The 26,988-nt window shown below is 38.0% G+C and overlaps 3 protein-coding genes across 12 annotated transcripts in view; 1 reads left to right on the plus strand and 2 right to left on the minus strand.

Annotated features, from left to right (window-relative positions):
- Nucleotides 1-12,893, minus strand: part of Dh31-r (Diuretic hormone 31 Receptor) — a 91,438-nt gene extending 78,545 nt beyond the window's left edge. For 2 of the 7 annotated variants that reach the window (XM_071795789.1, XM_071795780.1), the window contains exons 1-2: nucleotides 10,975-12,574; nucleotides 538-615 (exon numbers count right to left, since the gene is read on the minus strand). Coding sequence is in view for 5 of the 7 variants with exons in the window: in XM_071795780.1 (XP_071651881.1) it covers nucleotides 538-555 (18 nt within the window). In the remaining 2 variants the exon portion in view is untranslated. Of the gene's footprint in view, nucleotides 1-537; nucleotides 616-10,974; nucleotides 12,577-12,602 lie in introns of those variants that run through there. The other 5 variants (XM_071795741.1, XM_071795754.1, XM_071795747.1 and 2 more) reach the window with 5 other exon arrangements.
- Nucleotides 12,894-13,685: 792 nt separating this feature from the next.
- L(2)05287 (WD repeat-containing protein l(2)05287) lies at nucleotides 13,686-26,661 on the minus strand. Of its 4 annotated transcripts, none has more exons than XM_071795641.1 (16): nucleotides 26,317-26,661; nucleotides 26,009-26,210; nucleotides 25,603-25,787; nucleotides 25,379-25,498; nucleotides 25,096-25,283; nucleotides 24,836-24,994; nucleotides 24,562-24,755; nucleotides 24,286-24,470; nucleotides 23,924-24,087; nucleotides 23,632-23,821; nucleotides 23,347-23,525; nucleotides 22,966-23,138; nucleotides 22,667-22,852; nucleotides 18,118-18,236; nucleotides 17,783-18,011; nucleotides 13,686-15,340 (listed from the first exon to the last, which is right to left on the minus strand). In XM_071795641.1, the coding sequence occupies exons 1-15, from the start codon at nucleotides 26,484-26,486 to the stop codon at nucleotides 17,822-17,824; spliced, it is 2,604 nt and encodes an 867-aa protein (XP_071651742.1). In that variant the 5' UTR covers nucleotides 26,487-26,661; the 3' UTR covers nucleotides 13,686-15,340; nucleotides 17,783-17,821. The 4 variants fall into 4 exon arrangements, with proteins under 4 accessions (XP_071651742.1, XP_071651749.1, XP_071651739.1 ...); XM_071795648.1 differs by lacking the exon at nucleotides 13,686-15,340 and adding an exon at nucleotides 15,399-16,069; XM_071795638.1 differs by lacking the exon at nucleotides 13,686-15,340 and having other exon boundaries at nucleotides 17,629-18,011; nucleotides 26,317-26,660.
- Nucleotides 16,400-19,028, plus strand: LOC139823344 (uncharacterized kinase-like protein D1044.1). Its single transcript, XM_071795800.1, has one exon. It carries the CDS (start codon nucleotides 16,400-16,402, stop codon nucleotides 17,630-17,632), a length of 1,233 nt encoding a protein of 410 aa, XP_071651901.1. The 3' UTR covers nucleotides 17,633-19,028.
- Nucleotides 26,662-26,988: the final 327 nt, after the last annotated feature.

The following is a 26,988-nucleotide window of genomic DNA, read 5'->3' on the forward strand; positions in this document are numbered from 1 at the left end:
ATTATAATTGACTAAAATTTCCATTGTTCTTCCATGCATTATATACTTTAAAATTTCTGAATCCTTCTCCGAATATTTTATATTAATACATCTTTAATATAAAATTATTCAGAATGGAACGATAAATTATCGAAGTTTACATTATATACAGAAAAAAAACTTTAAAATTCGTTAATAGTGTTGACAAATGTTTGTAGTACCTAGAGATACATTATTTCCTGTAAACTTCAGCCATACAGAATCACGATTGTGGAAATCGCATTAAATATTCCATAAAAAGCTTTCGTGTTCTTTTAAAAATGCAAAAAGACCATAGAGGTCCAATGGAAGTTGTTCGCATTTTGCAAGGATAAGGTAAATGCAAATAACTCTTGTCACTTTCTGTGATAAAATGTGGATATTTGCACATTTCCACGCAGGCGCAAGCGAGAATAAAATAATTTATGTATATATCTTAAAGCCAGAGTTCCAAAATTTTCAACTTAATGTTTACGAGTGTACGTGTTACGAGCGCGAAGAATATAAAAATTAACTTACCTCAGTTAGCGTCTCCATGATCGACGTTATTCACAAGTTACAAGGATGAAATAAGTCAATGTCCAAACCACACTGGACCTGAAACAACAGAAACAAATACTGATGATAAATTCGAAGTCTTGACACAAAGTGAATATATTTATTAGCTTCTGAAAAAATTGTATCTTTAAAAAATCTTTCTACGTGAATCTTTTAATATTTGAGAAAGCTGCAGATGCAATTTATAAAGACATTCAAAAAATACGAGACGAGAGAGAAAAATAAAGAACATCTCTTCTATATACATATGTATATATATACATTTTTACCAAATAACTTATTGCTAAATTATCATTCCTCGAATTTACAGTATTTCTTATAACAATATTTTTTATTTCACTTTAAATTATTACGCAAATGTCGGATATACAATATATGTAGAATAAAAATAACCTTGTCTTCAGCGAAGCACTTAATGACGCCAGTCTAAAGTGATATAAATGTAGCGCGATAGACAAGATCTGCGAAAAAAGAGCGACTGCATTACGCAACCGTCGTGTTTGTGGTCTCACAAATTTATTTTGAGAGAGATGCGGACCAACTTCGGGTCGAATACTTCTTTCGAATTCGATATGCGGGCCGAAGACGATTTCTGTCCTAATTTCTACCTAGGTTACGAGACCGATATTTTCGCGTCCAATTTTACGCCTCCGCAATTCGCATTTGCCTCAGTTCCCATATCCATGTCAGAACAAATCGATTCAATTTCCATTCTATTGAGATCAGCAGGTGGTAGAGCGCTTTCCTGCAGAACGAAACTAATCGTAAGTCTTCGACGAAACCATTCTGCGCGATCTACCGCGAAGGTTAGAGACGCGATTGATAGCTTGCCATCGTTCATCGTTCATCGGCGAGAGACCGATCGCTTTTTGCAACCCCATCAACGAGCTAATGATTGGAGCTTATCGAAGTCTTAGACGATACGACATTAATCGACAAGAAGCACTCTTCTAAAACTCAAGAAATTGACGAAAGGAAAATTGTGTATCAATGCGAAATATATATGACGTACTATCTATTTACTTTCATTAGTTTATGAAAATTGATCATTACGAAAGCAACCAAAAATATCATGTAGTAAATATTATAGTAATATAGACATAGTATTAATATAAAGAGATATAAAAACATAAAAGCAATGAAAAAAATCTTTTCACTAACAATAAGTTCATTCTGCTTCGGCATTTCAAGCGGTTAAGAAGTTAAAAAATCATGCGATAATTTTAGAAGAGATGCAATTTTAAATGCGTTATTCTCATTTTTATAGAAAATTTTAGACATTTTGTAACCTAAAATACAGTAAATTTTTCGAGAGTATGTTCATCGTTTCGTGCACGTTGCAGTTATTATACATATATATTCTTGTATATATTTCTATTCGTGTTTCCAAGCGTTCGGTAGTTTTGATTTCGTCGTGTACCAAAGCGCGAGAAACTGTGGCTTTTCGCACGTTATCTGGCACGTGGCCAACTCCTACGCATTAACGATCGTCGACGACTTTCGACACGAATCTATCTCTAACCGACATATCCTGTATCCGCACGACGACCGCGCGTTTCCGAATAAGATCGCGCAAGAACCGACCGATAGACGTAGCGCTCGTGGAGCGTGGAGCGCTTCGTTCATCGCGTTCAACGCATTCGTCGTGAAGCCCCGAAATTCCCTTCATTCAATCGTTATTAAATTACCAGTCGTTGAACTTCTGATTAATTGCGGATACATGACGAAACGATAGAACGTGGCGCAATCGGAGCGCAGTAGGTACCTTTGATTGCCGAAGCGTTTAAAATGTTTATGTCCTGCCATATTATTCATCATATTCACCATATCAAAGGAGAGTTTAGGAATATGAGCTACCCATTATGTTTTCAACGTATTAAATCAGGTAACTTTACGTTCACTGCGCTTGCTTTGAATTGTTGTACATGCGTACGCTTCGAAAATATAAATCCAAATTACATAGAGACCGTTACACATATACAAACATACACGAAGTTTTCATGTTATTTCTAGAAACATCGCTGTCTCAAATGTCTATCCTGTCTGATATTTCTAGCTTTTCCTCTGCGAGCCGTATATATATATACGCGTCTCTTTGTGCGAAACTGCAAGTCGAACTCGAGTTAGCGGATACGCGGACCGAAAAAAGCTCTTTTAACAGAGAATTCCCCAGGGGAATCAAGAGACACGGTCTCGCGCCAAGTATAAGGAATTCACCATCAGGACGCGTTCTTATTTTCTATCCTTTCCGCCTGACGAGTTAAAAGTTGCGAATCTCACGGTCGGATCGTCCACGCCGCGCATCTGGCCGCGTGTATCTGGTGAAAATAGAATTTACGACGATGGCAGTTAGCCAACAAATCATTCTAGCCTAAGCGCGTGGTCCACCGGTATCGATCTCTCTTGCTCGGCTAAGTCCATGGACACGTAACACACAAATTAAATTAGACATGCCGTTAAATTGCTTGAAAGCTTGCGAGCGGAATCGAAAGGATCGCAAGACGAGTTATTTTCGCAGTCGCCTCGGTCGGCGTCATTAATATAGTTTGCCATTCACGGACATTTGGATATAGGTCGAAGTACGGCGCTCGATTATCTCTATTTGAGAAGCAGTGTCACTGATGGTCATACCGTTTTGCCAGGCTACCATCCCCCTCCCATCCTGACACCGAACGCTTCATGTTGTCGTTTGCTAAAAGTATCGCCAAGTTTATTTACAAAGTGTCCCAAGAACAACAAATATGCTTTTCAACGAAGGGACGAAGTAAGAAAAATGACGGTCGTTTTACCCGCATCGATAGTCAAGTTATTCGATCCTCAGAAAAGTTGGGAGGTTTTAGCGAATTGATCGAGCTTTAACAGCGTCAATATGTAGCCCAAACCCTATATATTCTCTAGCTAGACGATATTTTTTCGGATTTTAGTCGGCTAGAGGTTTAAACTGATTGATCTTGATTTGTATTTAATCTAATTTGTAACCTAAATTCCCGTAATATTTATGATTGAAAAAACTAGCTGCAAATCATCGATATTTCGTTAAAGCAATCATCGAGGAAAATCAGCTCCGAAATGCTTGGATGCAGAATCAGTTACGACGACACAATGTTCGATGTATCTCTATTCAGGGTACTTTATAACAATATGCTACGAAAGCTAGTTGTAGTTCGAACGTACGTGGCTAACCGCACTGCGACGAGAGCCTTTGAATGACAATTACTAGCGGAAGCCCTTCGGCACTTTGCCGACAAAAGTTATTCACTAACTCCCATTCCGCAATTCGCGCTGCCAATGTTTCGAGAAAAGACGCCTCTTGTTTGTCGCACGAATGCTCATCGAAGAAACGGCGGCGCGCGCCGCGTTAATACGGAGTTTTTGCAATACCGTCTTTCAGATACGCCGGTTACCGTATCTGAAAGACGGTATTGCAAAAACTCCCTAATATCTCGCTAACATAAGTACCTGCTTATTAGGGGCTACGCACAATGGAAGGAATAGAGAACAGAGAATAGGGAATAGAGAACAGTTCAATATTAGTATATGAAATTCATTAACACAGAACAGACGAACAGAGAAATAGCATACTAAGGAACAGTAATAAAATTTTATTCTATATTCCGTACGCCATGTGCACAATGTGTATGTTAATATTAAACTGTTTCCTATTCCCTGTTGTTCTCTGTTCCCTGTTCCTTTCATTGTGCGCAGCCCCTTACTTGCACGGATATTTAAATAGGCAGAGAGTATAGCGCGTGGTTTTATTCCTTTAGAAACAATGTCATTGACGGCTATGCCATAATATTGGTTTTTGCATTCCTACATCAGAAATTATGCAAATTACACGAGTAAATTGCTCGAGTTAGCGAAGTTGTTCATTTTATGTAACACACACTCGCGGTGATTAAAATATTTTATCCAAAATATAGCTACCAGAGAGAAACAATGTCATAGTTTAATTTTAATTATTTAAAAACAATGTCAACGCTTCTGTTTCGCGTGAGAGATCAAAGACAATCACTGCAATAATGATTATCGTATTAATGCTTGCAACAATAAAAAAAACATTCCTGTATAAAAATATACATAGTAATAATGCATTTTTTGCGTATAAAATATTTCCGTCGTAGAATGGTAACATTATAATGTGTGAAGTAAAAAATTAATATCTCGTTTTTCAAAAATGTAATTGCTAGAAAGAAAAAGCCGTGCTTAGTCTCCTTATGCGATAAATTCACAATAATTAGGTAGCACAATATAATGATAGGATCAATAACGGCCGTAATAGTTGAAACGTGACACTATTTAAAATAAGTATAACTGACACGAGGAAATAGCAATGTATTTCACGCTCTTGCGTGATACATTTCGGGCCGTAAAAAAAATTCCGTTAAAGCTATTCGACCGGGTTGATACGATTCGCGCGAAAATACGTATTTGGAGTACAATCGTATCGGGTCTATGCGCCGTTGTATACAAGTATCATATACAGCAATCGTATCAGAACTCAATTTGTGTGGTATACTGTCTCCTACATATTTATCCTATGTCGACTCCATTCAGGAAATTCTAGTGAGACGTATTTCGTGTGCGGAATACACAAAGGCCGCGTCGTGACAGACAGACTATTTACTATAAGCTATTGTTATATATTGATCATAATACGCGATTATGATACCATTCGTATTGTACGTGATATTAATTACACACATTGTTGCCGTTCTCTTGATGAGAAAGAAGGACGCGTTTAACTACGGATTAAAAGTAATTATAAAAGTGATTCGTGCGACACGATCATCCGATTAATGTACTTCAATATTTCATTATGTACTATCAAAATCTCTTAACGCGATTTGAAAACGCATTCATGCAATCGGTATCGATATAAAATGTAACAATAAATATATCCTGTAAACTGTATTAATAAAATTGTGTAAAATTCATATCACGCGTAATGTTTAACAAAAGATAAATGTCTTCGAAGATCTCTCTTTCAAATCTTCAAAAATATACTTGTATAATTTATTCCATTTACATGTAGATATATTCTTATAAAACAAAAAAAATAGTTTAGCATATCGCAAAGGACATATTGCGAAACTAAATAAGAGAAGCAAAACTGCTAAATATGGCCCAAGAATAAGTAAATATGCAAATATTATGCGTGCAAGTAAAATATGCAAAATTATGCACTTATAGGTGAAGTATGTGCGAAAAAAAGCTATGATTCAACACACAGGGTTGAAAACGCACTTGAAACGTACTTCTATTTATTCATTTACCTTTACCTGCAGAGAGGCAAATACAAATATGCATCAATATATATTCAAGATCTATATTGTACGGATAAAACAGTAGAAGTTATATTTTATTCTATATATTTTATAAAAAAAACTAATGTGATTTAAAAGAGACACATCAAACTTTTGACTAGTTATATCATAATAAAAGATAAAGAAAAATTATACCGCGCAACTATAGAAAAAAGGTGATACACGTGGAAATCATATTTTTACATTTTTTTATCCAACTTTTATTCATGTCTTGTATCACAATTTTGCGCGATTTTCGGATTTTTATTTTCGATTATCACTTCGATAGGTATAATTCGACGCGCGTAACTATCTCAAGCTATCGAGCAACATTGGGTTTTTCGCTTTTATGACCCGGACTACCGGGTATAACGTTCGTTTATATACGTATACCTATACATGGAGCACGGACATGTACGCGAACGTTACGTTCGCGAAGAGCGAAGACCGAAGAGGAGGCCGAGAAGGAAGGTCACTCGATAATGCTCTCGACGACGTGGCCATTAACCGTGCGAGGAGACGAGGGATGTGAGACGCGGAACGAGGTGGAGGAGCAGCGTGTGTTCCCTTGCGCTCGCTTCGCTCGGATGCACACCCAGTAAGTAAGGCATCAGACATCCTACATCGATCACATCATCGGTCGAAGGTCCTTCTGATACACGCGATAGGCCCATCGATATATAAATGGATTTGATCGAGTCGCACGCACAATGTTACGACGAGACGCAGCGACGGCGACGGCGAAGGCGACGCCGACGGCGACGACGGCAAAGATCTCGAGGGAGCTTGAGCTCGCTTTTCGCGTACCGTTTTTGTGCCGTTCATTCTCAGTAGATAAATGTAGTCTCTCTCTCTCTTTCTCTCTCTCTCTCTCTCTCTCTCTCTCTCTCTCTCTCTCTCTCTCTCTCTCTCTCTCTCTCTCTCTCTCGCGCACGCGCGCGCGCGAGCGACATAAACGCCTGAACGCGTACGTGTAAGCATATGTCACAGCGCGCGTAAACGTCGATCGTAAAATATGAGCGACCATATTTTACCTATCTTACGAAGACGTTGCGGACGCAATTGCGCGGAGCCACTATGGCACCTCTGAAATATTTTATGCGCACAAACATATATAGTGCTGATATACGTTTTGTCAAAGGCTGCTGTTTAAAACATTAACGCTCGCGCAAGTGGCTGAAAAAGTATACCGACAAATATTTGGAAGGCAGGGTGATATGGAATGTGGCAATGGGACATTTATCGATTATTTATAATATATTTTCGTAAAATCGCTAATAAATCGAAAAGTCATGGTCAAATTGCTCATTTTTATTAAAATATGTAAATATATTCACGCAACATATATATTATCGGAAACATTAAAGCGTTAAGTGTCAAAACAAGAAAATCAAGCTTGTATCTATTATATTACTTTTTTATTATACATTGTTGAATCACGAAAAATATTATAAAATTAGTTTCTTGTTATTTCATTTATAGCATCAAACAAATAGACATCGATCAACCGTAGAAACATTAGTTTGAACAATTCGGTATTATCTAATATCCCAGTGAACACAATGTCCCAAATCGGAGACATATGACGTCTTAAAAACGTCTTAAAGACGTCACATATCCCGCTTTGGGACATGCGTCATGCGTGTTGTCTGGAATGTTTCGAATTTCTAATTAGATTTGCTTGTTTTGTTTACCGCGCGTTGCATTCCATTCAATTATCGGCGATAAATTGATTTCTCAAATTGATTTAACAATTCGTTGAATATTCCCGTTGAATATTACCGTTAAATATTCGTCGCGACGAGAAATACGTCGTAGAAATATCGAAAAAAAAACCGCTCGTTGTAATTATTTACAACGTGCGTTATTTACGACGCCAAATAGTGACAAATAATATTAGAATTGAATTGAATATGGAATTATAATCCATCTTATCGCTGACGTGTTTGTCAGCGGTAAGATAAATTGTCATTTTATGTCCGATTCAGTCGTAATATTATTCATCATTGAGTTTATCGGATTAAGAATTGTCCTATGTTAAGGCGATGTACATGAGACACGGCAATGTTTATATTATTATTATTGCCTCTTTGGTTATTGCGAACTGTGAATACACAATGTACTATTAACGACTCTGATAACTCACTCTCTCCCTATCTATCTATCTCTCTCTCTCTCTCTCAGCGATGGCCCATCATTAGACAAATTTATCGAGTTAAGACGCGGCATAGTGCTCCTCGAGCACCTAACTGCATCGTAAATTAGACGAAAATGTTACCGCTCTCTCGCTCTCTCTCTCTCTCTCTCTCTCTCTCTCTCTCTCCCTTTCTCCCTTTCTGTCATCGCGAACGCGCTCTTTCGCGTAGTAAGCAACCGATGAATACGCGCACACGTACGATACAGCTACGTGGCTAAGCGCAAACTGACAAGTCGCTCACACTCGGGAATTTTCTTCACAACAAAGTTTCTTGAAATAGCAAGCAAAGTTCTTTCAGCTGTACTCTTCAAATAAACTTCTTGAGTTTAAAATAAAATTAACGTATATTATTCAAGTTTTGGATGACCGAAGAAAAGAAATAAGAAAAAAACTACTTACAATAAGAAAGGAATAAAACGTATAAAACAGGCAAAACAGCTGTGAAACGTACGGTGCGGGCGTGGAGAAAGTAAAATATGTGTTTAGTATCACCCGCGCGTCATTTGCATGTTTGAATAATCAGATCACTTCTTTAATGTAGTTAGTACGAACGAAGTAAAGTCACCTAGTTATTATGCCAAATACTTACATGCGTTAATCTTATCAGAATGCTACTTCTCCACGACGGAGAAATCATCGAACGTATATCTAACAAATGCAATTAATTGGAACAGGAAACTCGCAAATAGGAATTCATTCTGTGAAATTGAATTTGTAATAGTCGAGATGAAGGATTAGATTGAAATTGTCTGAATTTTCTATCCTCTTTCTCGCTCTAGACACCTACTGCCATCACTTCGCAAATAATTAGACAAATAATTCCTTTAATTTCTTCTGCAAGATGCACAAGAATTAAATGTCCAATTTGTAATAAAAAATGATTCTGTTCTAATTTATTTTGATTGTCATAAAAAAAACTTGTTTAATTTCATTAAAAGAACTAAAAGAAATAGCAAAAAATTTTAAAAAAATTCAGAAAATGGACTCAGAAACTTTCAAATAATTTTTTTAAAGATTAAAAAATTTATTTCTTCGCATATATATATATATAATAAATTTGCACTAATTTCTTCTAATTCAACCGGGATAATGTCTCGGTACGCGCGTCTGACTCGTCATATAAGCGCATTGCTTTGGTCAATTAAACATTCTTAACAAAATTCTTAATTAACTTAAACATTCTACATTTCCACTAAACGGCAACTTGGAAACTATCTTGTTCATATTTAACTAGTGGAATAAACGCGATCTTCATATTACATAGATGGAACTTTGAATTGCATGACCAGGTGAGCGTTAAATGCCCGGCTAATCAGAGACGAGGCGATCTATATTTGTATTCCATATTTAGCGCTAAATGCGGCCATCACTGATCCTGAATTTTCTTTGTCTTATATAAAGATCTTATCTGCCACCGCATTATTACGTCGGATATCAGATAGCCATGTTTAGCGCTAAATGTACGATACGAATGGATATAAACTGATGTGTTAAATCATAATTTATGGAGCGAGCTTATTCTATTATCGCGTAAAAACATGCAAACTCTAGACTCGGACAGCTAAATTATATAAAAATTGATAACGCTGAGGAAAAGTAAGCATACAAAAGCCGCCAATATACGCGAAAATGTATCGTATTTTCTATAACGGTATTCTATAACGTAAATTTAAATTTCGGAAAAGTGGCATTGACGATAATATTTTGATTGACGAGACATTTTAATGAAGATCCATTTCATCTTTGGCTTTCGTATATCTATATGATAATCATAGTCATTGCACACCCACAAATATTCATTTATTTTAACGTTAAATAGAACGCGATCTTTATATCGCGCGGACGTTTCATATTTTGCAAGTTCCGAATTACATCGCTATGTAAACCTGAATGCGACGCGAAACGTAGATACAAATGCGAACGTTGAAGCGAAGTTTCCGAATCTTTAGAGTTATTACCTTGCTATGATTATCGTGTCATAATTACAACTCACGCTATTGCAGTTGTAAAATACAAGTAAATCTTAAGCTGTTACGATTTTAGAAGTTAGCCTCTTTCGAAACCATCTGCGTCGTAAAAAGGATAATGCGCAATGACGACTCATAACAGAGGCAACCCGTTGTTTCTAATTGTAAGAACTGAAGACATCAGTTAATCCTTAATGATCTCAACATTTCGAGCTTTTGATCGTTATTAAGATCTACGGACTCCCCGTAATGTAAATTATTGCGCAATCTAAAGACTTGAAATTACTTCAATTCTCTTAAATTGAAGAAATTTAAATTAAATACTCAGCATATCCATCGCGATAATTATCGAAAGTTAGGAAAGCACTTTTTATGCGTCAATTTAGCATAAATAACTCGAACTTGCACAAGCGTATATCTCGAGCGCTTGGCTCTGAAGAGTCAAAAGAGAATTTATGAAGGCTCTCGTACAGGAGTTGAACAGATCCCATTCGCAAGCTTCGTAAACATATTTCAAGTGTTCGACCGTCTGGTTTTAGATCGGGAGCATTATTAAGACTCTCCCAGAGCGTGCGAGAGAGAGAGAGCAAGTGCGCGGATCTCGATGGTCTTGCACAAACGTTACAGATGTGTTTCGAGCGTCTGACTGTTTGGTTTCGAGTTTAAATCATCGAGATTAGCACACGGGACCTGGCAGGCCCTGATAAACCGACCGAGGGCGAGGGTCTCGATTCGAGGAGAATCGCGCGAATCCTATATGCGAACATGACGCTCTCTCGGCCGCTCTCGGCTCGGCGCAGCAGAGCGCGGTCTCGCGCCGAGCGCGCATCTCCGACGCTCGGCCGCTCGGCCGTGCGTATTCGCACGGTAATTGCACGGTCGCTACCATTTGAATAATTTCATCCATGCGGCAAGGACACGTACTCACCAGGGACGTACGCGTAGGTAGTCCTACGTGACCCCGCGCTCAGGTTGTCGCCGTCGGACGAACGTTCGTCGTTTCTGCGGTCGGCAATGACCACGTCCGCTGGAGCCTGGGGCACAGCTGCTCTCCGTGGCGTGGGCGTGTCTGATGCTGTCGCCGCCGAATGCACTGGGATCGTAGACGTAAATGCGAATTTGCGCGATCGAATCGGCAAAGCCCGCTCGCGTGCTAATCACCGTGCCGGATCGCGTTCGATCGCGATCATCGGGACTCGGGACGCGTCGCCGTCGTTTCCCAGCGTCACGACCGATCCCGCGATTTATCGCACTACTTTGAATATTAGTCCGCGCTCTGCCATTCCCGCGATACCGATAATCCCGCAAACCCACACGCTGAACTTGCGCGCGCGAGGAGCAATATTCGAGCTCGACGCTCGACAAGACACCCCGTGGGACTTGAATTATTGCCGAGAGACTCTCCGGGTGATCTCCCCTTGACTCCCCCTAACCTTTAATCGTTCGACTAATTTATACGCTTAGCGGGGAAGGAGAGAGAGAGAGAGAGAGAGAGAGAGGAGACGCCTTGCAGATTTAATTTCACGAATTTCTCCCCGTACGCGCGGCGATTGATCGCCTCCATTATATGACGGCAATTATATTACTTTCTTACCCGTGAGACTCGACGGCGAAATCTTAGACGTTAATTTCCGCCGTTTCGCGGAAGTTTCACGCGATCTTTACCGAAGAAGGCTTGAAGGCGAGACCGAGAACTGGCGCGCTTTGCAGCGAGCGGAATTGTTACCAACTCAACGAATGCGATACCATCGAAAATAAAAAAAAAGAAGAAAAACCCTGCACACAAGTATACTCGGAGCTCGGAGCGATGTTAATGTCACGATATGTAAATGACACAAATCGAAGATAAAACTCGTCAGAGCGAATTAACACGAATTATTTCGTGCCGAGACTGCGGGACTTTAACAGACTTTTTACAACCTCCGACCTACAGTCCGACCTACGGCAAAACCGCACTGTTCTTTACGCGAGCGTTACCTTTCTAAAAAAAAAAAGGATCACCTCGACTTGAGTGATTAAAGGGCTTTTCCATCCCGATGGAGCATAGAGCGCCTAAGAGGAAAAAGGCAGAACCGTTACGAGTACCTCGAGTCTTTCCGCTCGGGAGAACTTTTCGCTATCCCGCGTTTTCCTACGTTACGCACGACCGTGGATCGTGTCGCGGGTACCTGGGGTGTCCTTCCGTTCCCTTTGTTTCAGCTCGACACCGACGACGCGACGCGACGCGACGCGACGCGGCGATGGTCCGTCGCGCGTATCCTCGGAGCTCGGAGCGCGATTGACGATATCGCGCGCATTAACGCGCTAACGACGCATTCGTCCTTGCGCGCGCGCCCGCGCGAAACGCACTTCGCCCTCGCAAATCGCACTCGCGCCTCGCGCCCGCGTTCACGGCGTTCGCGCGAGTCCGTCAACTCCGTCGTGCGTCGACGACTCGCGGCGAAATTCAGAGATTCAGACGGCGCGCGGTCCGCCCTTCGTCACCCCCGGGCCCCCGGCCCTGGGCCCCGGGCAATCGAGAATCGGGAATAGGAAATGGCGTATGGCGTAACTTACCGGCGGTCGACGGTCGACGCACGGTTGACAGAATGAGAAATTCGTTGAAAACGAATGGCAATTATACGCTTCGCGATGAGTTCGCGTGGCACGCGGACGCGCAGCTGCTACTAAACTCCTTCTCGTTTCTCGTCTGTTCTCGAGCGGGCGCGAACTAAACGTGACTCGAAGTGCGCGCGCCGCCACCGCCGATGACCGCCACCGCCGAGAGGAACCAGCGGTGAGGCCGGTGAGCGACGATGAATAGCGGGTAGCCCCCCGCCGACGACGACCGACGACGACGTCAACCGGTCGACGGCGAGTACGGCGTACGACGTACGGCGACTCCGACTGACGGTGACGCCCTCGCCCTCGCCATCACCGGAAACAAAACAGCCCCTGACAGCTCCGGCTCCGGAGAGTTGGTACTGTTGTCAGTGTTGACAGTTGACCTGCCAGCTGTCCTGCGAAACCTCTCGCGATCAACTTCACGACGACCGACTCGACAATATTGGCGCGTTTATGACGAAGAGACGCGCGAATCGTAATGATCGGCCTGTCGAGTTTTTCCTCGTTTTATTATGACAGGAAACATTTTATAGGGAGATCGTCTTCGCGTAAATCACGCTGAAGAATAAAAATTCGAGCCTCCGCGACATCGCTGATTGCTGAATCGTGTAACGAATCAAACTACTCCAAATACACTTGGCTGAAATGCGCGTCAGTTACTTCGAGTGGCTCCCGGCAATAATTAAAGTTCCGCAAAGTACTTCGCTAAGCTCGAATACTCCCTCGCAAGTTTATCGGGTTTATAGAATCATCGGTATCGCACACGGCTGCCTGAACTAATATTCAAAGTGCGGCAAATTGGCTCTCGCGTACATAGTATAACAGGGAAGGTGCTGCATCCTCGAGGATTTGCCGCCTTCGCCGGGTATCCGCGGATGACTCAACGATGTCACGCTACGTTACGCTTCGTTACCTATTTAGCGGGGCTTCTTTTTTTTTGTAGCATATTTATCTCGTCGAGAATACAAGTTTAATATTTTTTAATATTTTTCGAAATTATAAATCGCCGGAGCTTTACCATTCGAATCATCTCCCTCAAGGACACATTCTTTTTCAGAGACCCTCCACGTACCCTGGTGCTTTACAACCAGAGAAGAGAAAAGAAAGCAAATAAAATTTATCTGAAAGAATCGCAATAGAGTAGGTACATAAGAGAAAGAATTGAAAAGTACATTAAAGCTTTGTTTCTCCTGGCTCCCACATTTTCTTCAACTTTTTACTTTCGAGCCATTAAAGCTCGCGATATCCCGCGGCATTTTTCAGAAATCACGCTCCTAAATCTTTTCAAATCAGTTTTCCTGTAACGCGAAGCATTCGAGGCGGCATTTTTCTGTGAAAATCACAGAACCCACGGAATAAAATATTTTGTGTAAATATATGTATAGGCGTATATAAAATAAGAAGATAAAAGTGCAAAATATTTCATCTGACATTTGTACGAGAGACAGCGTAACTAATAATATCGTCGAATTTAGTAACAATTTAATTTAATTTAATAATAATTTCACCATCCCGGTGAGAATTCATCCAGTCAGTCTGTTCTTGCATGTTATATCGCTTGAACGAGTCTCTGACGAGTTAGAATGAAACGAGCCTGAAAGTTACTAATTGTACTTGATTGTCAGTCGAAATTCGAAATACACGCCATGTGCCGATCACACTTGATTATACACTGGATGTACCGAAGAAATAATAAACAAATAATAATTCAACGATAATCTTTATCGCGTCAAATTTTTTCCTCTCTTTTGTATTCTTATTAAATATTCGAAATCATCTCTGTCTCTTTGATCCGCAGGCACGATTTGCTCGAGATGCACATAAGCAAACATTCTGTTTAATGAAAAACGTATGTTAATCAGCCAATTAAACAAATTATAAACTTTGTCATATTTTGAGTAAAATTTCTTCTGCTTCTTTTAGTTGACTCAAGTGTACGATCGATCGCAAATGTGATCGCAATGTGCTCGCTGACGATAATTTAGGTAACTTTCACGATTTTGTACATACAATGTAACCGACTGCCGACATTTCAACCGGGAACGCGGAAACTAGAACTATGATACAAAATAGAAATATCATACGCCGGCAATCGTAGCCACTTAATTGATAATTGTAACTACAGCAATATTCAAAATAAATATTATATAATATGTATATATATTTGGACATAGACGGAACCTCGGACAAATGCCCGTTAATTACAATTCCAAAACTTTAAACTGCAAAATTAGAATGTCCAAAACTTTCGAATTCTCGAAAAGTCAAAAGGCGAAAGGGATGGCATAAATCGAAAGAGGAAACTTCGAGGATCGCGATTATAAAAGCTCCAGCTTAATTTTACATTGATGAATTAAAAACAAAGAATCTGGATGTACGGATAGCTCAAGGAGAAGAGAACGCAATCTTTCCTTGTTTTTCTTTCCCTTTCCTGCGTTCGTCCAGACATGAAAATGAGACGTTCGTGCGAGGATGTGCGCGGCACGACGACGTCGCGACGTTGAATTTCAGCCGTTTGAGAAATACGCGTGGGATATATTGCTTGACGACGAATTCGCTGCATACGGGTCAAGGAGAAGCGTCGCGCTTTTTTGTGCTTCAACCGCATCGTAAAGCATGACAATCTTGTCATCGACATTGTCACGAACGTGCCAAGGGTCGTGGTGCCAATTAATCGTTGCACGTCGTTTCTGAAATGTTTAAAGTCGATTATAGTTGTACCGAAAATAAATAAAGGTTTCGTCAATTCATCTTTTTCAATTCCGTTCAAAAATATAATCGCGATTAAACTTCCACAAAATTATAACTAACGATAGATCATATTTATACTCTCATATTATACTTTTATACACTCATTTATGTTTTAATCTTCAAGAATTGTCGTATAAAATTTTGCTCAAGATACGCGATTACTGCAACATTGCACCTTTCATATTTTTTTATCGTACGTATGCTCAACGATAACCAAATGCATAGTGAAAGATATCAAAAAGCAAAGATAGAATGTTTCGGATTTCACACGCTTAGATTTCACGACGGCAGATATTTATAGTGTTGCAATATAAGTCCGAAATAAATTTTCAAACGCTATGACATTTTCACGTTGAGACGTCGTCGATGTCTTATCGGCGAACGAATCAGCGTTGACAGCCGCTGACAGAAGATTTACCACTGATATAAAGGATCTTAACCGTAGCCCAAAATATTCTCGTGGAAATAGCTCTGAATCTCTCAAATTCCAAAGTGTATACTGTGCGTATATTCTATCAAATAAATTAAATAGATGCAAATTGTTCCGGTGGACGTTTGAACGCGTGTACATTTTCAGCTTCCACCGCTTTCGGCCTTTTCACGACAACCAAAACCTTCGTTGAGATAATATATTGGCTGTTTATTCATCGTGATAAAAGAACCTGCAACTGATACATTTTATTGTTAGTATAAGAATAAAACGATACAAGAAGTAGTTCACTTTAACGTAGATTGTCAGGTTTAATTTTGCTGCACTCTGAAAATGTCATGCGACGAAAGCTTTTATCGGAAGATATCTTGATGGAAATATGTTACGTTATACATATATGCAGCGGGTGATCGGTTGACAAATAAGGAAATACGATACACATATACGACAAGCATATATAAAGACGAACTAATTGTCCCGGTACCTCAATTACCCGAAGGTATCGTTTACGAAAAGAATACGGTTGTTTGTTACGATTGCATGGATAAGACATCTCATCTACCTTGAAATGGAAACCGATGTCACTAAGAATAATAACATTTACAAATTGCTCTCTCTCGAAGAGGTGATGGAGGTGGCGAGAGCTGCGCTGAGCAGTGACACTAATCTAATAAAATATACCATTCGACCGTACTCCAACGGCAAGTTCGGATTTCTCGGCTCTCATTATTGGCTCGATATAATAGCCACGAGAAAAAAGGAAACCGTCGCTCTCTCGTTCTTTCTCAAGACCGTACCTTACGAGGTACCCGATCAAGCTGACTATGTGATAAAAAAGGGTGTCTTTAAACAAGAGACAATGTTTTATAGCGTCATAATGCCGTTGCTCCGTAAGGGATACCATGGGGAACCATGGGCGCCGATGTGCTACAAAGTGAAGAGCGATTCGATAGTCTTTGAGGAGTTAAGCAGCAAGGGCTACTCCATGCGGGATAAACTATTTGACAAGACACTCGTACGTGCGGGTTTAAGCGCTCTCGCGCGACTACACGCCGCCTCTTTGCTGGCCGAAACTCGCCTCGGCACGTCTCTAAATCGGCTGTATCCCGACGCTTTCGTGGAGAGAGCTTTCGTTCACGAGGGAATGACGCGGGAGTGGTTCGAAGCAGGCATCGACGTCGCCGCGATCGTAGCCGAGCGTTTGGGACACGACCCCGACCTGATACGATCGGCCTGTGAGCAGGTGTATCACGCTATGAAGCCGTCGCGCACAAAGGCGAACGTGGTTAGTCACGGGGATCTCTGGGGCAACAATCTTCTCTTCAATAATGACGTGTCGCCTAAATGCTTGCTGGTGGATTTCCAACTATTGAGGTACTCTCCTTTGGCGCACGACGTAGCACAGTTTTTGTATCTGTGCACGGACCGGAGCTTCCGAGAGACCTGGGAAAGCACGATGTTGCGTCATTATTACGATACGTTGCGCGAGACTCTGAACATTCACGGGACCCATACGCAAACACCCCCATGGTCAGAGCTGATAGAAGGTATGGAGGAACAACGTCTAGGCGCCGTTATCACCGCGATAATCTACTTTCCTACGGTTTTAATGGACGAGAATATTGGTGCACGAGTTATGAACAACCCGGCGTCTTACGCCGACTATTATTTTCGGAATAGGAAAGAGTTTGTCCTCTCAAATATGGAGAGAGACCCGGTTTACAAAAGAAGGATCAGCGAAGCTGTCATCGAACTCGCCGAGCTCGCCTCGCAATTGAACCAATTACCAAAACCGTCTTAAAAAGTTATATATATATTTCATATAGTCGATTCACACATGTAACCAAATCTTTTATTAATGTTTCGTCAACACACTTTGTGCACCTTTTATATATTTCACGGGAATATGTATTCGTTGAATTGATGATTTTATCAATATTACTGATCTTACCGTCGCAATTCCGTATGGTAATTTTTACGGCAATACGAATCAAAGAATATTGTCTTGATCAGGAAGTATAGTGGATAGGAAAGACCAATCGTAATCGGTGAGTTGTACGTTTGCATCTTCATCCATATCCTCTTTCTCATTCGTCGGTGTGACCGAGGGTTTCGTCGGCAGTAATACTTCGTTTTCACTTAGATCTGAAGCATTATCCTGAGCGTCGTCATCGTTGTCTCTGAAAATTACGAAAAAATCAATACACGATGTTTATTCACGTAAAACGAAGCAGTAAAATATGACAACTTTAACGTATGGAACTTGCACAAGTTAATTTTGCATACTTGAAGTTTTCAGCATTTTTGGAATAATTTTTTACGGGTTGTTGTCCTGCCAGAGACGAAATAAATGACGAGCACAGCAGTCTCATCGGTGGCAATGTATGAGCGGACACGCTAAGTAACTGAAAAACAAGAATGATGATTAATGTTAAGCTACTACAAGCGAATGCACTCTGCTGAATTGTCGGTTAAATAATGTAATGTACGGATATAGACATTAATGGAACGCGTCAATTTCAACGCGACAGGTTCAAAGTATGTTTGCCATACGTATATACTCGTGATAATCGGTCGGTCAGACGACTGGCTAATTAGTTTTAAAGCTGACACACAGCACACCTCCAAGTGAAATTTGTGCAATTCCTGCAATCTTCTACTTCAGATCTAGGTTGATTAGTCTGTTGCAACCCACACGAATATTCTTCGCAACGTGTACACTTTAGCGACAAACGCGCGTCTATATGTATTATAGTATAAAACTTAAAAAATGCACTTTAATTTCGTCGATGAATATCTACGCTCTATAATTGTTATTGTTAAATGCAACGGCTTCCTTTTCAAATAAATGACTACTTTAAAGACAAGATTCTGCAAAATTATATAGTACTAGATTTAATACCACTTTTATAAAAGGAAAACGTCTCTTATTTCATTTCTTTCAAGTGGCAACAATTACATTGTTGACAATATATGTATATGACGCATTTAAGCCATGTTTGTACTATTTCCGCACTTCTCATTTTTAGGATGACGCGATTGTCGATAATGATTCAAGTCAATTTCAGAGAATCATGATGACAATAGTCGTAAAGTTGTTCATACGAAAAACGACCGAGATAGCCAGAGAATGTAATTTACTATCACTATAATCAAGACAATTACCAAGTCTAGTAAAGTCTGACGTTTGTAACGTATCCTGGTCTATTTTGGTCGTAAAAAAGCTATTTTTAGTGTAGAAGGAAACCTTACGTATCTAGCCTTACGATCCATTTAGTGAGAATATTTCAATGGGCTATATAAATAGTAAATGTCTCAGAAGTGTAAATATTAAAATATTATCTCAATGCATACTAAAAATATAAATAGAATAAAGAAATAAATATCGTAAGATATAGCAGCGAACACAGAATATCAGCAAACTTTAATTCTTTTAAAGAAATTTAAAGGCATCATGTGATTGTAAAATACTATTACAAAATGTTGATAGAGGTATATCAATGAGATAGATTGATCTAAACTTTGCCCTCTGTACCGGTGTGGCATTTTATTAGCAGGTATCAATGACAACAATCGAGACAGTCGGCGAAGAAGATAAGACTTTGTTCCTGCTGGCCTGGTTTTACTTTTCCGAGCAATCCCAGACAATTCTGTGACAACGTCGTTCGCTATTTTCGCATCGCGCAGGTTGTCCTATTGTAATGGATGCGGTAAAATATTTTGAAAATTAAGCGAGATGCAAGCTCATCCTTAGATATCATGATGATTGTGAAATGAATGACATTTTGTGACAAAGATTAATTTTTGTTCAGATAGAGTCATCCCGACACTGTTTCAATATTATATTTTACTTCTTTTAGTGACATATTTTTTGCTCGATATGATACCCATGTATTGAGATCGAGGCTATTTTTTTTTCTTAATGATCTACGTTATCTACAACCTGTCGCTGTAAATTATTAGAAAAAATTTGAAATTGACTTAACTAAATCATTGAAGATATTCAAATCTTTATTTTTGGGTATAAAGTGTATAAATAAGAAATTAAATATATTAACTATTAACTATCAAAATGTACTATAAAAACACGTTAATCATTAAAAAAAAACTTTCTCATTTCGTTTAATTTTATTACAAAATATTCCAAGCAAAATTAAGGCTTTAATTAATGTAAAACATCTTACATTAAGATAACATTGTAACAAGTTCAATGATCCCTTACTCAAGGTCAATCGTATTCAAGACCATTTGAAATCAAAATAGTACACTTTGTATGTTTTTACCGTAGATAAATAGTGGCAGACGAAGCTACTTTTAACACATTCGTATCTGATAGCAGCAGAACATGATACGTCTCGCGTAACTACTTTCGATAAATTCTTCGACGAGATATCTCTCGACTTTATTTTCGGCACGGTGGATTAATTATTCGATACGAATACGATGCATGTTACATTTGCCCTTATCTGCTTTTTCCAATACAACTCCACCTCACTCTGTTCAATTTGTCAGGCCAACTTGCCGCCCACACGAAGAAAAGACAAGACGACTGATAAAGCCAAATAAACTAAAATATATATATATCTACATATGAATGCATATGAATAGATGCTATAGCTTGCAGTACGACGATTATGACGTGAGAGGCATAGGATTTCCAGCGAAGTTTGCCTGTTGTCCAACCGTCCTAAAGGGACAACTAGAACGCCGTGAGAGGGTGGGAGTCTCTATATTAAATCATGGCGAGACTTCTGCTGAAAGCCAGTCGTTCGCGGATCGTTGGTACACACATGAAGAATCTGCTCTGTGTCTGTCGACTGTCATAAGAAGGATTACTAAATATTTTTCCACGTTATACCATCTTCGTCAAGTTGCATCGTGTTGATTCGTCAACACCCCATTGTACAATCATTCGAATTGATAAAGACTGGGTAAAACCACTTGACATAGCTCTCTATGGAAAATTTCAATAGAAACATTTGGATTAATTCGCATTTTTTGGTGAAGAAACTATTCGGGAAGAACTCGAAGAGCGATCTAATTACAATCATTGATCGAGAAGACGGAATAAACTGAAAAGAACTGAGAAAAAAATTCGGAAAAAATCCACAGTCAAAACATTCTTGGGCATCTTTTGGACTGGAAAAAGAACCGGTATCGAGAATGAAGCTGACTGCATTAAAATTGGTTTCGTGCCTGGTTACAACGCTACTACTCGCAGTGATCGCCTTTGGATATCCCGCCAGTAACAGCGAAGCAGTAAGTGTTTTTGTATGCGATATCTCGTCATAAACGAAGCCGATACCATTATTGAGAATAATGTAGTTGGAAATTATGCAATTTACCGATTTTGGATCACCGGGATTTTGTTAGTGCGAAACACGCGAATGACTCACAAGCGTAGAGTTCCCTTTTCTCGCTGAGCGTCAATTATAAGAAATGCGACTCATATTTTTCTCCGTTGTAAGCACGTGGGATGTAAGTACATGGTAATGTCGAAAGTGGACGTTGGTCATTGAACGTTCCTCGTTAAACCAATCTTTATTTGTCCGAGAGTGCGATGATGTGTCCAATCACATTGAGTCGTAGGTGGTGCGTGATCTTATAAACAGGAAGACTTTTCGTCAAGATCTCAATGACTTTTAACCTTCTTAGTAGCTATTTGACCTGATTTCGATTAATGCGACTGGTCATTATGTTGAATAATCTTTTTTTTTCCTTTTCGCACTTTTGCTAATCTCTTATGCCAGTAATTTTTCTGATTTTTTTTATTTAATAAACCTAATAATTCTGTTTAAGCTATACAATTTGCAGGCGATCGAGAACATGAGGCAAATTCCGCAATGGCATTGTCTTCGTTATAGAAAATTCGATTTTGTTCGTCGCTGTCGGAATTATCGCTTAGGAAGAAGACACTGACAAATGGACATTCAATATGATCCACGATTGGCAACTTATGGCAATACGATACCTTATGGCAAATTTCGTCGTCCGATCGTGCAGAACACACCATTTCAAGTCGTTAAACTAAAGAAGTTTAAGTTTATTTAAATTTAATTTATAAATTAGTTTAAATTAAAGTATGTAGATATCTGTAAAAGCACTTGCATTAGAAAGCAAAAATAATTTAGAATGTTGTTCTATTGAAGAAATTTGCATAAATGCGATTGACAATCATGATAAGAGAAATATTATATTCTATATTATTTAATTTTCATTGATAAATCTTAATCTCTTTGTCTAGATACAAAGTTTCTAAAATTATGTTCTCGTACTGACTCTAAATTTTATAAATTCAGAATCAGAAATTCAGAACAATATTCAAAACAGAATAGTGAAACAATTTTTTACATTATTTCTTATAGAATATGTATAAATAATTTATTTGTTTTTTTTATATTCATTTTTTACATTTACTTTAGATTAGTAAACCCTTATTTATTTTGCAAATTGTCTCCGTTTGTTTACTTAATGTAAATTTGATCTCAAATATATTAAAAGTTTCTTATGTTATTCAACAAGAAATAGTACTTTTTTGTTAATAGCATTGGCATATCAATCGTACAGGAATATTCCTAATAGATAATGTGTAAGGAATTTATCAAGAATCCCAAAAGTCGCAAATATTTCAAATGGATCAAAGCGTAACAAAAGATTCTAGATTTAATCTAGATTTCTAGATTATAATACTATTAAATTAATTTTGATTATAATTTGTGTTTATTTCTGAAAGAAAATTTACTTTAACTCAGAAAATTTGTAAATAAAGTGTGCAACTTGAAGGAATCTTTGCATAAAATTTTGATAAAATGTTGAAACTCAAAATTCTACATACTTCTTGTACCATTCCTTTCGCTGGTATACCAAGATGTTCATGAACTTGCGCGACAGTCTGCTCTTTGCTCGAAGAGGTTTGAGCCGCTATAAAATTGGAGAAGGCAGTCAATGGCATGGTTCCTTTGTCCGAAATAATCTCTAAAGAAACACTCGCTTCAGATTCTGGTTCCAATGTAAGCAATTCCTAAACAGAATACAGTAATAGACAATAAAATATAAATATATTTATATCCCAATTTAACATTCAAACATTACACAATTAGATTGATAAATTTAGCTGCATAATCCAAGACATACCTGATTCGAATCCAAAAAGAATAGTTGCGACTTTCGTTGCCAATGACCAAAGGAAGGATCACGTTTTTCCTGTAGATGAGGTACAAAAGTAGCTGCCAATACAGAACTGGTACTTTCGATGAGACATGTTTTCTTATAAACGGGTGTTGCACTTTGTGGCGTAAACACGTATACTAAAAGCAAGTAAATAATCTTTATACTTAAAACATAATAATAAAATAAGATAAAAAAATATATAATGATATAAATGTTACGTGAGATTGTTATGTGACTTAAAAAAATAGCATATTACAATATATTAAAGTTTCCAATGATTATTCCTTTGGTATAGTAAAATAAATAGTATATAATGAAAAAGTATTTACACACTGTACAACATACATGAATTGTCAGATGTAAATGCTGCTATGTATGTAGATTTTAGGTCACACGTGAGACTCACGACGTTCAGGGATACGCTCCATGTTATAGCAAGAGTTAAAATATTCCAAACTGTTATGTGCTGCTGAGACACAACTACAACAAGGTGACAGGCCTCGTGTTTGCCGAATTCTATTCGTCTATTGTAAACATTTTACAATTATGCATTTATAAACGATGACTCTATGTTTAGCTAAGAATATACTCATTAATAATTTTACAATATATTTAATTTTCTTAACTTACGTTATTGGATGGTTATATTGAGAATGTGTAAGACTGGATTTTAATTCGCAAGTTTCAGGCATCCATAAAGTTAAGGTAGAATTAAAACCAACAGCCAATAACGAACCGTCTACTGAAAAACCTGCATCTGTAGCGGCTAAATTGCGATAGTCTCCCACTCCATAACAATACCAATGTTTTGTCTCTTTGTCTATAACAAATATAATATCAAATAGTGATATACATATATATTTCACTAAATTTTAATATGAAGCTATTTTATTATTAAAAAAATATATATATATGTATGTACTTTCTATAGTGGAAGATTTTCCCAAATTCCATAATTTAAATTTATTATCTTTCCCAGTGGTGACTGCTAACCATTCACCATCGTCAAATGTCGTATCTGGTTGAAAATATAGTGCATTTACTCCATTCTCATGAGGTAATTCAATGGATGTATTTAATACAAATCTAAAATATTAAAAAATTATTAATATTGTGTAGTGTTAGGCTACGGTCAACGTGACGCTACAAATGCTTTGGAGCGTTCTTCTTCTCCTTCTTTCTTCATTGAAAATAAAGAGAAGAGAAATGCTTCGAAGCATTTGTAGCGTCACGTTGACCGTAGCCTTAATCTAAACAAATATAGTAAAATTTATATATATTTACATTTGCTTTTTCAAATCGTACACCCAGAATTTTAATCTAACTTCTATAGATGAAACTTTATCATTTCGTTCTTCAACTGTCGCCATCCATGTGCCATTATGATTCAGAGATATTTTTGTAACTTCTGTATTTACAATAATTACATCGCGTTCTTGTGTCAAAAAATTTTGAGCAGTTATATTAATCTGAAAAATTTGTCAAAGTTTTACTATTTCTTTACTTATTATAATTTTCTTTTTATATAGATTTGCTTTTAACATATGACAAATATCTTACGTTGTATAATAAGTTTTTTGTATGAGTGTTGTAAAATTGTACATGTCCAGTACGACTATTCAGAACGAGACTACCTGTTCTCGGGTCAACGATAAGTCCTGCAGGAAATAGATCTTTGGACGATGAAGCGACACCCCATGTAAAGTTTTGTATCACTGATGTCAATTTTCTTTGAGGATTTACAATAACAATACCTGTTACAATGGAAATATATGATTAGTTGTTATAAATCCGCTGTTTATAAGCTGGAATTGTCGCAATAAAAAAATTTTACCATTGTCTAAAGTCGATACAGCAACATATAAATTATCTGGTGCAATAGTAAGATGTTTAATAGGCGCCGGTAATCGTGGAAGGAATGACTTATGTTGGGGATTTGCTAAAGTCCATTTGACCAGTACACACTCACCACCACCTGTATACATATGGCCACCTGTAAAATAAACAAGTGTGTTATATCATACTAAATTATTGATTTGTGAAAGACATCTTGTAAATGTAACAAATAAATAAAAAATTTCTAACATCTATTACCTGATTTGCTAAACACTATTTCTGTGACCGGTAATGTATGCCAGTGAAAAACAGCTGTATATGGTCTACTCTGGAACAAATTTCTCCATACCAATACACGACCCGTAGAATCTCCCGTGGCAACACATTCTTCTTCTGGATGTCCCGCTATCCAAGTAGGTAATCTACCAGTTTTACCAGTCTTGTGTCTACATTTAGACCAAGTATTTTAAAAATTAGTACGTAATACTTTTGAATGTATACAAATAAATGTTATATACATGATAATCTCAAAATATCTTACATTTTATCGACTAAATTTCTAGCTGGATCTAATATGTGTAAATCTGTTTCATGTAAAAGCGCTATTAAATTCTCTCCATGATTTCCAATTACATCAATATAATACTCTTGTAATTTTGTGCTAAAAAAACAGATAATAAATTATTTAAAAAAAAATGACAAACTATGCAATTATCAAACAAAATTTGGTAGAAAATGACAAAAAAATTAAAAAATATTTCTTACAAGATATATATTGATTTTATGCACATTCCAGTTTCTATATCAAATAAAAGTACATATATCTTGTTTCCGCAATCAGAGAAATGGGTTATTAGCGTTTGACATATTTCATTTCCTTGAGCCGTTCTATATTTTACAATATGAAAGGTTTTAATTTTTGCCTTGTCCTTTGCAAGAAGTTTTAATTGCTGCAAAAGTATCAGTATATAATTTATATTATTTCTTTAATACCTATAAATTTTCGATAACAAGCAAAAGGGTTGATAAAGATTAAAGAGTTGAAAGGTAAAAAAACCAAAGTATGTATATAAATTGAAAATTAAAAGAAAAGTACAATGTACTCTATAATCCTGCATGGAAGATATTTAAAAATAGAAACGTTAACAAGCGAAACATTTCAAATCCTTACTAATTTCTTAGTGATAATGCCACTTTGGCAATTCCAGAAATACAGTTCGCCATTCTCGGTACAACCGATGATAACGCTAGCGTTATCTGGATGCGCTATTATTCCAGCAATTCTGTAATCCAAGGGCTCGAACTCTCGCACAAAGTCTCCCGTTTGCGTGCTGTATACCCTTATAACATTCTTCCATACTATGTGCAGAGTTCTGGAAAAAAAATCTATTGATTACATATCGAGCTACGTTTAATGTGCTGACTGAAACGTCAAGAAAATAAAATAGAACTTGAAATAGAGACTAAAATTAAACTGACTCTCCATCGCTGGAAAATAGTGGGCGTTGATCAATTATACTTCCGCCGCCTTTCCTCTTCACAATTATTTTTCCGCCACCTTTCGCCTTCTTCATGATTAAATCGTCCAGATCGGCAAGGTTAACGCTTGTGTTCTTATGACTAGCGTTTTCGACCAACTTTATTTGCATTTTGTCACGTTTTGCGTATCACGTAAAGCGTTTAAAACTACATATATTTATTTAAAAATTTTATATACATAATTTACACTTGAATCTTATCTTCAACTTTCCACGAAGCACATGGCTTGATTCTCGTTGCTTGCGGAGGTGCTTGCGGGTGCTTGGAGGCTTGGAGGTTGGAGGTGCTGTAAGGTGCTGCAGGTGCATATGAGTGCATTACACCTACTCCTACTTCGCTTCATTTTCTTTTTATGTCAACCAATATCCCTTTTAGGTTCAAGCAATAGAAAATATATATTCATTGTTACACAAAGTTGTCTTTTATCTTTTTATTATTTAAAAGCATTGAGAAGTATTTTATTGTATTTTGTATTAATAAAAATGGGCGCTATATAGCGCGCCTAAATAATCGCGTGAAAGAAAGACAAGCGAAACTATGGAGATAATTTATCGAGAGTTTCGGAACGCGCAACGCGCAGCCATTGGGCGCGTTCAGCAGACCAAGCCGCTG

The sequence above is a fragment of the Temnothorax longispinosus genome, chromosome 1, assembly GCF_030848805.1.
Source record: "Temnothorax longispinosus isolate EJ_2023e chromosome 1, Tlon_JGU_v1, whole genome shotgun sequence".
NCBI classification, from domain to species: Eukaryota; Metazoa; Arthropoda; class Insecta; order Hymenoptera; family Formicidae; genus Temnothorax; species Temnothorax longispinosus.

Coding starts and splice junctions, on each gene's coding strand:
- LOC139823344 (XM_071795800.1), top strand. CDS start 16,400: ATGGAAACCGATGTCACTAAGAATAATAACATTTACAAATTGCTCTCT.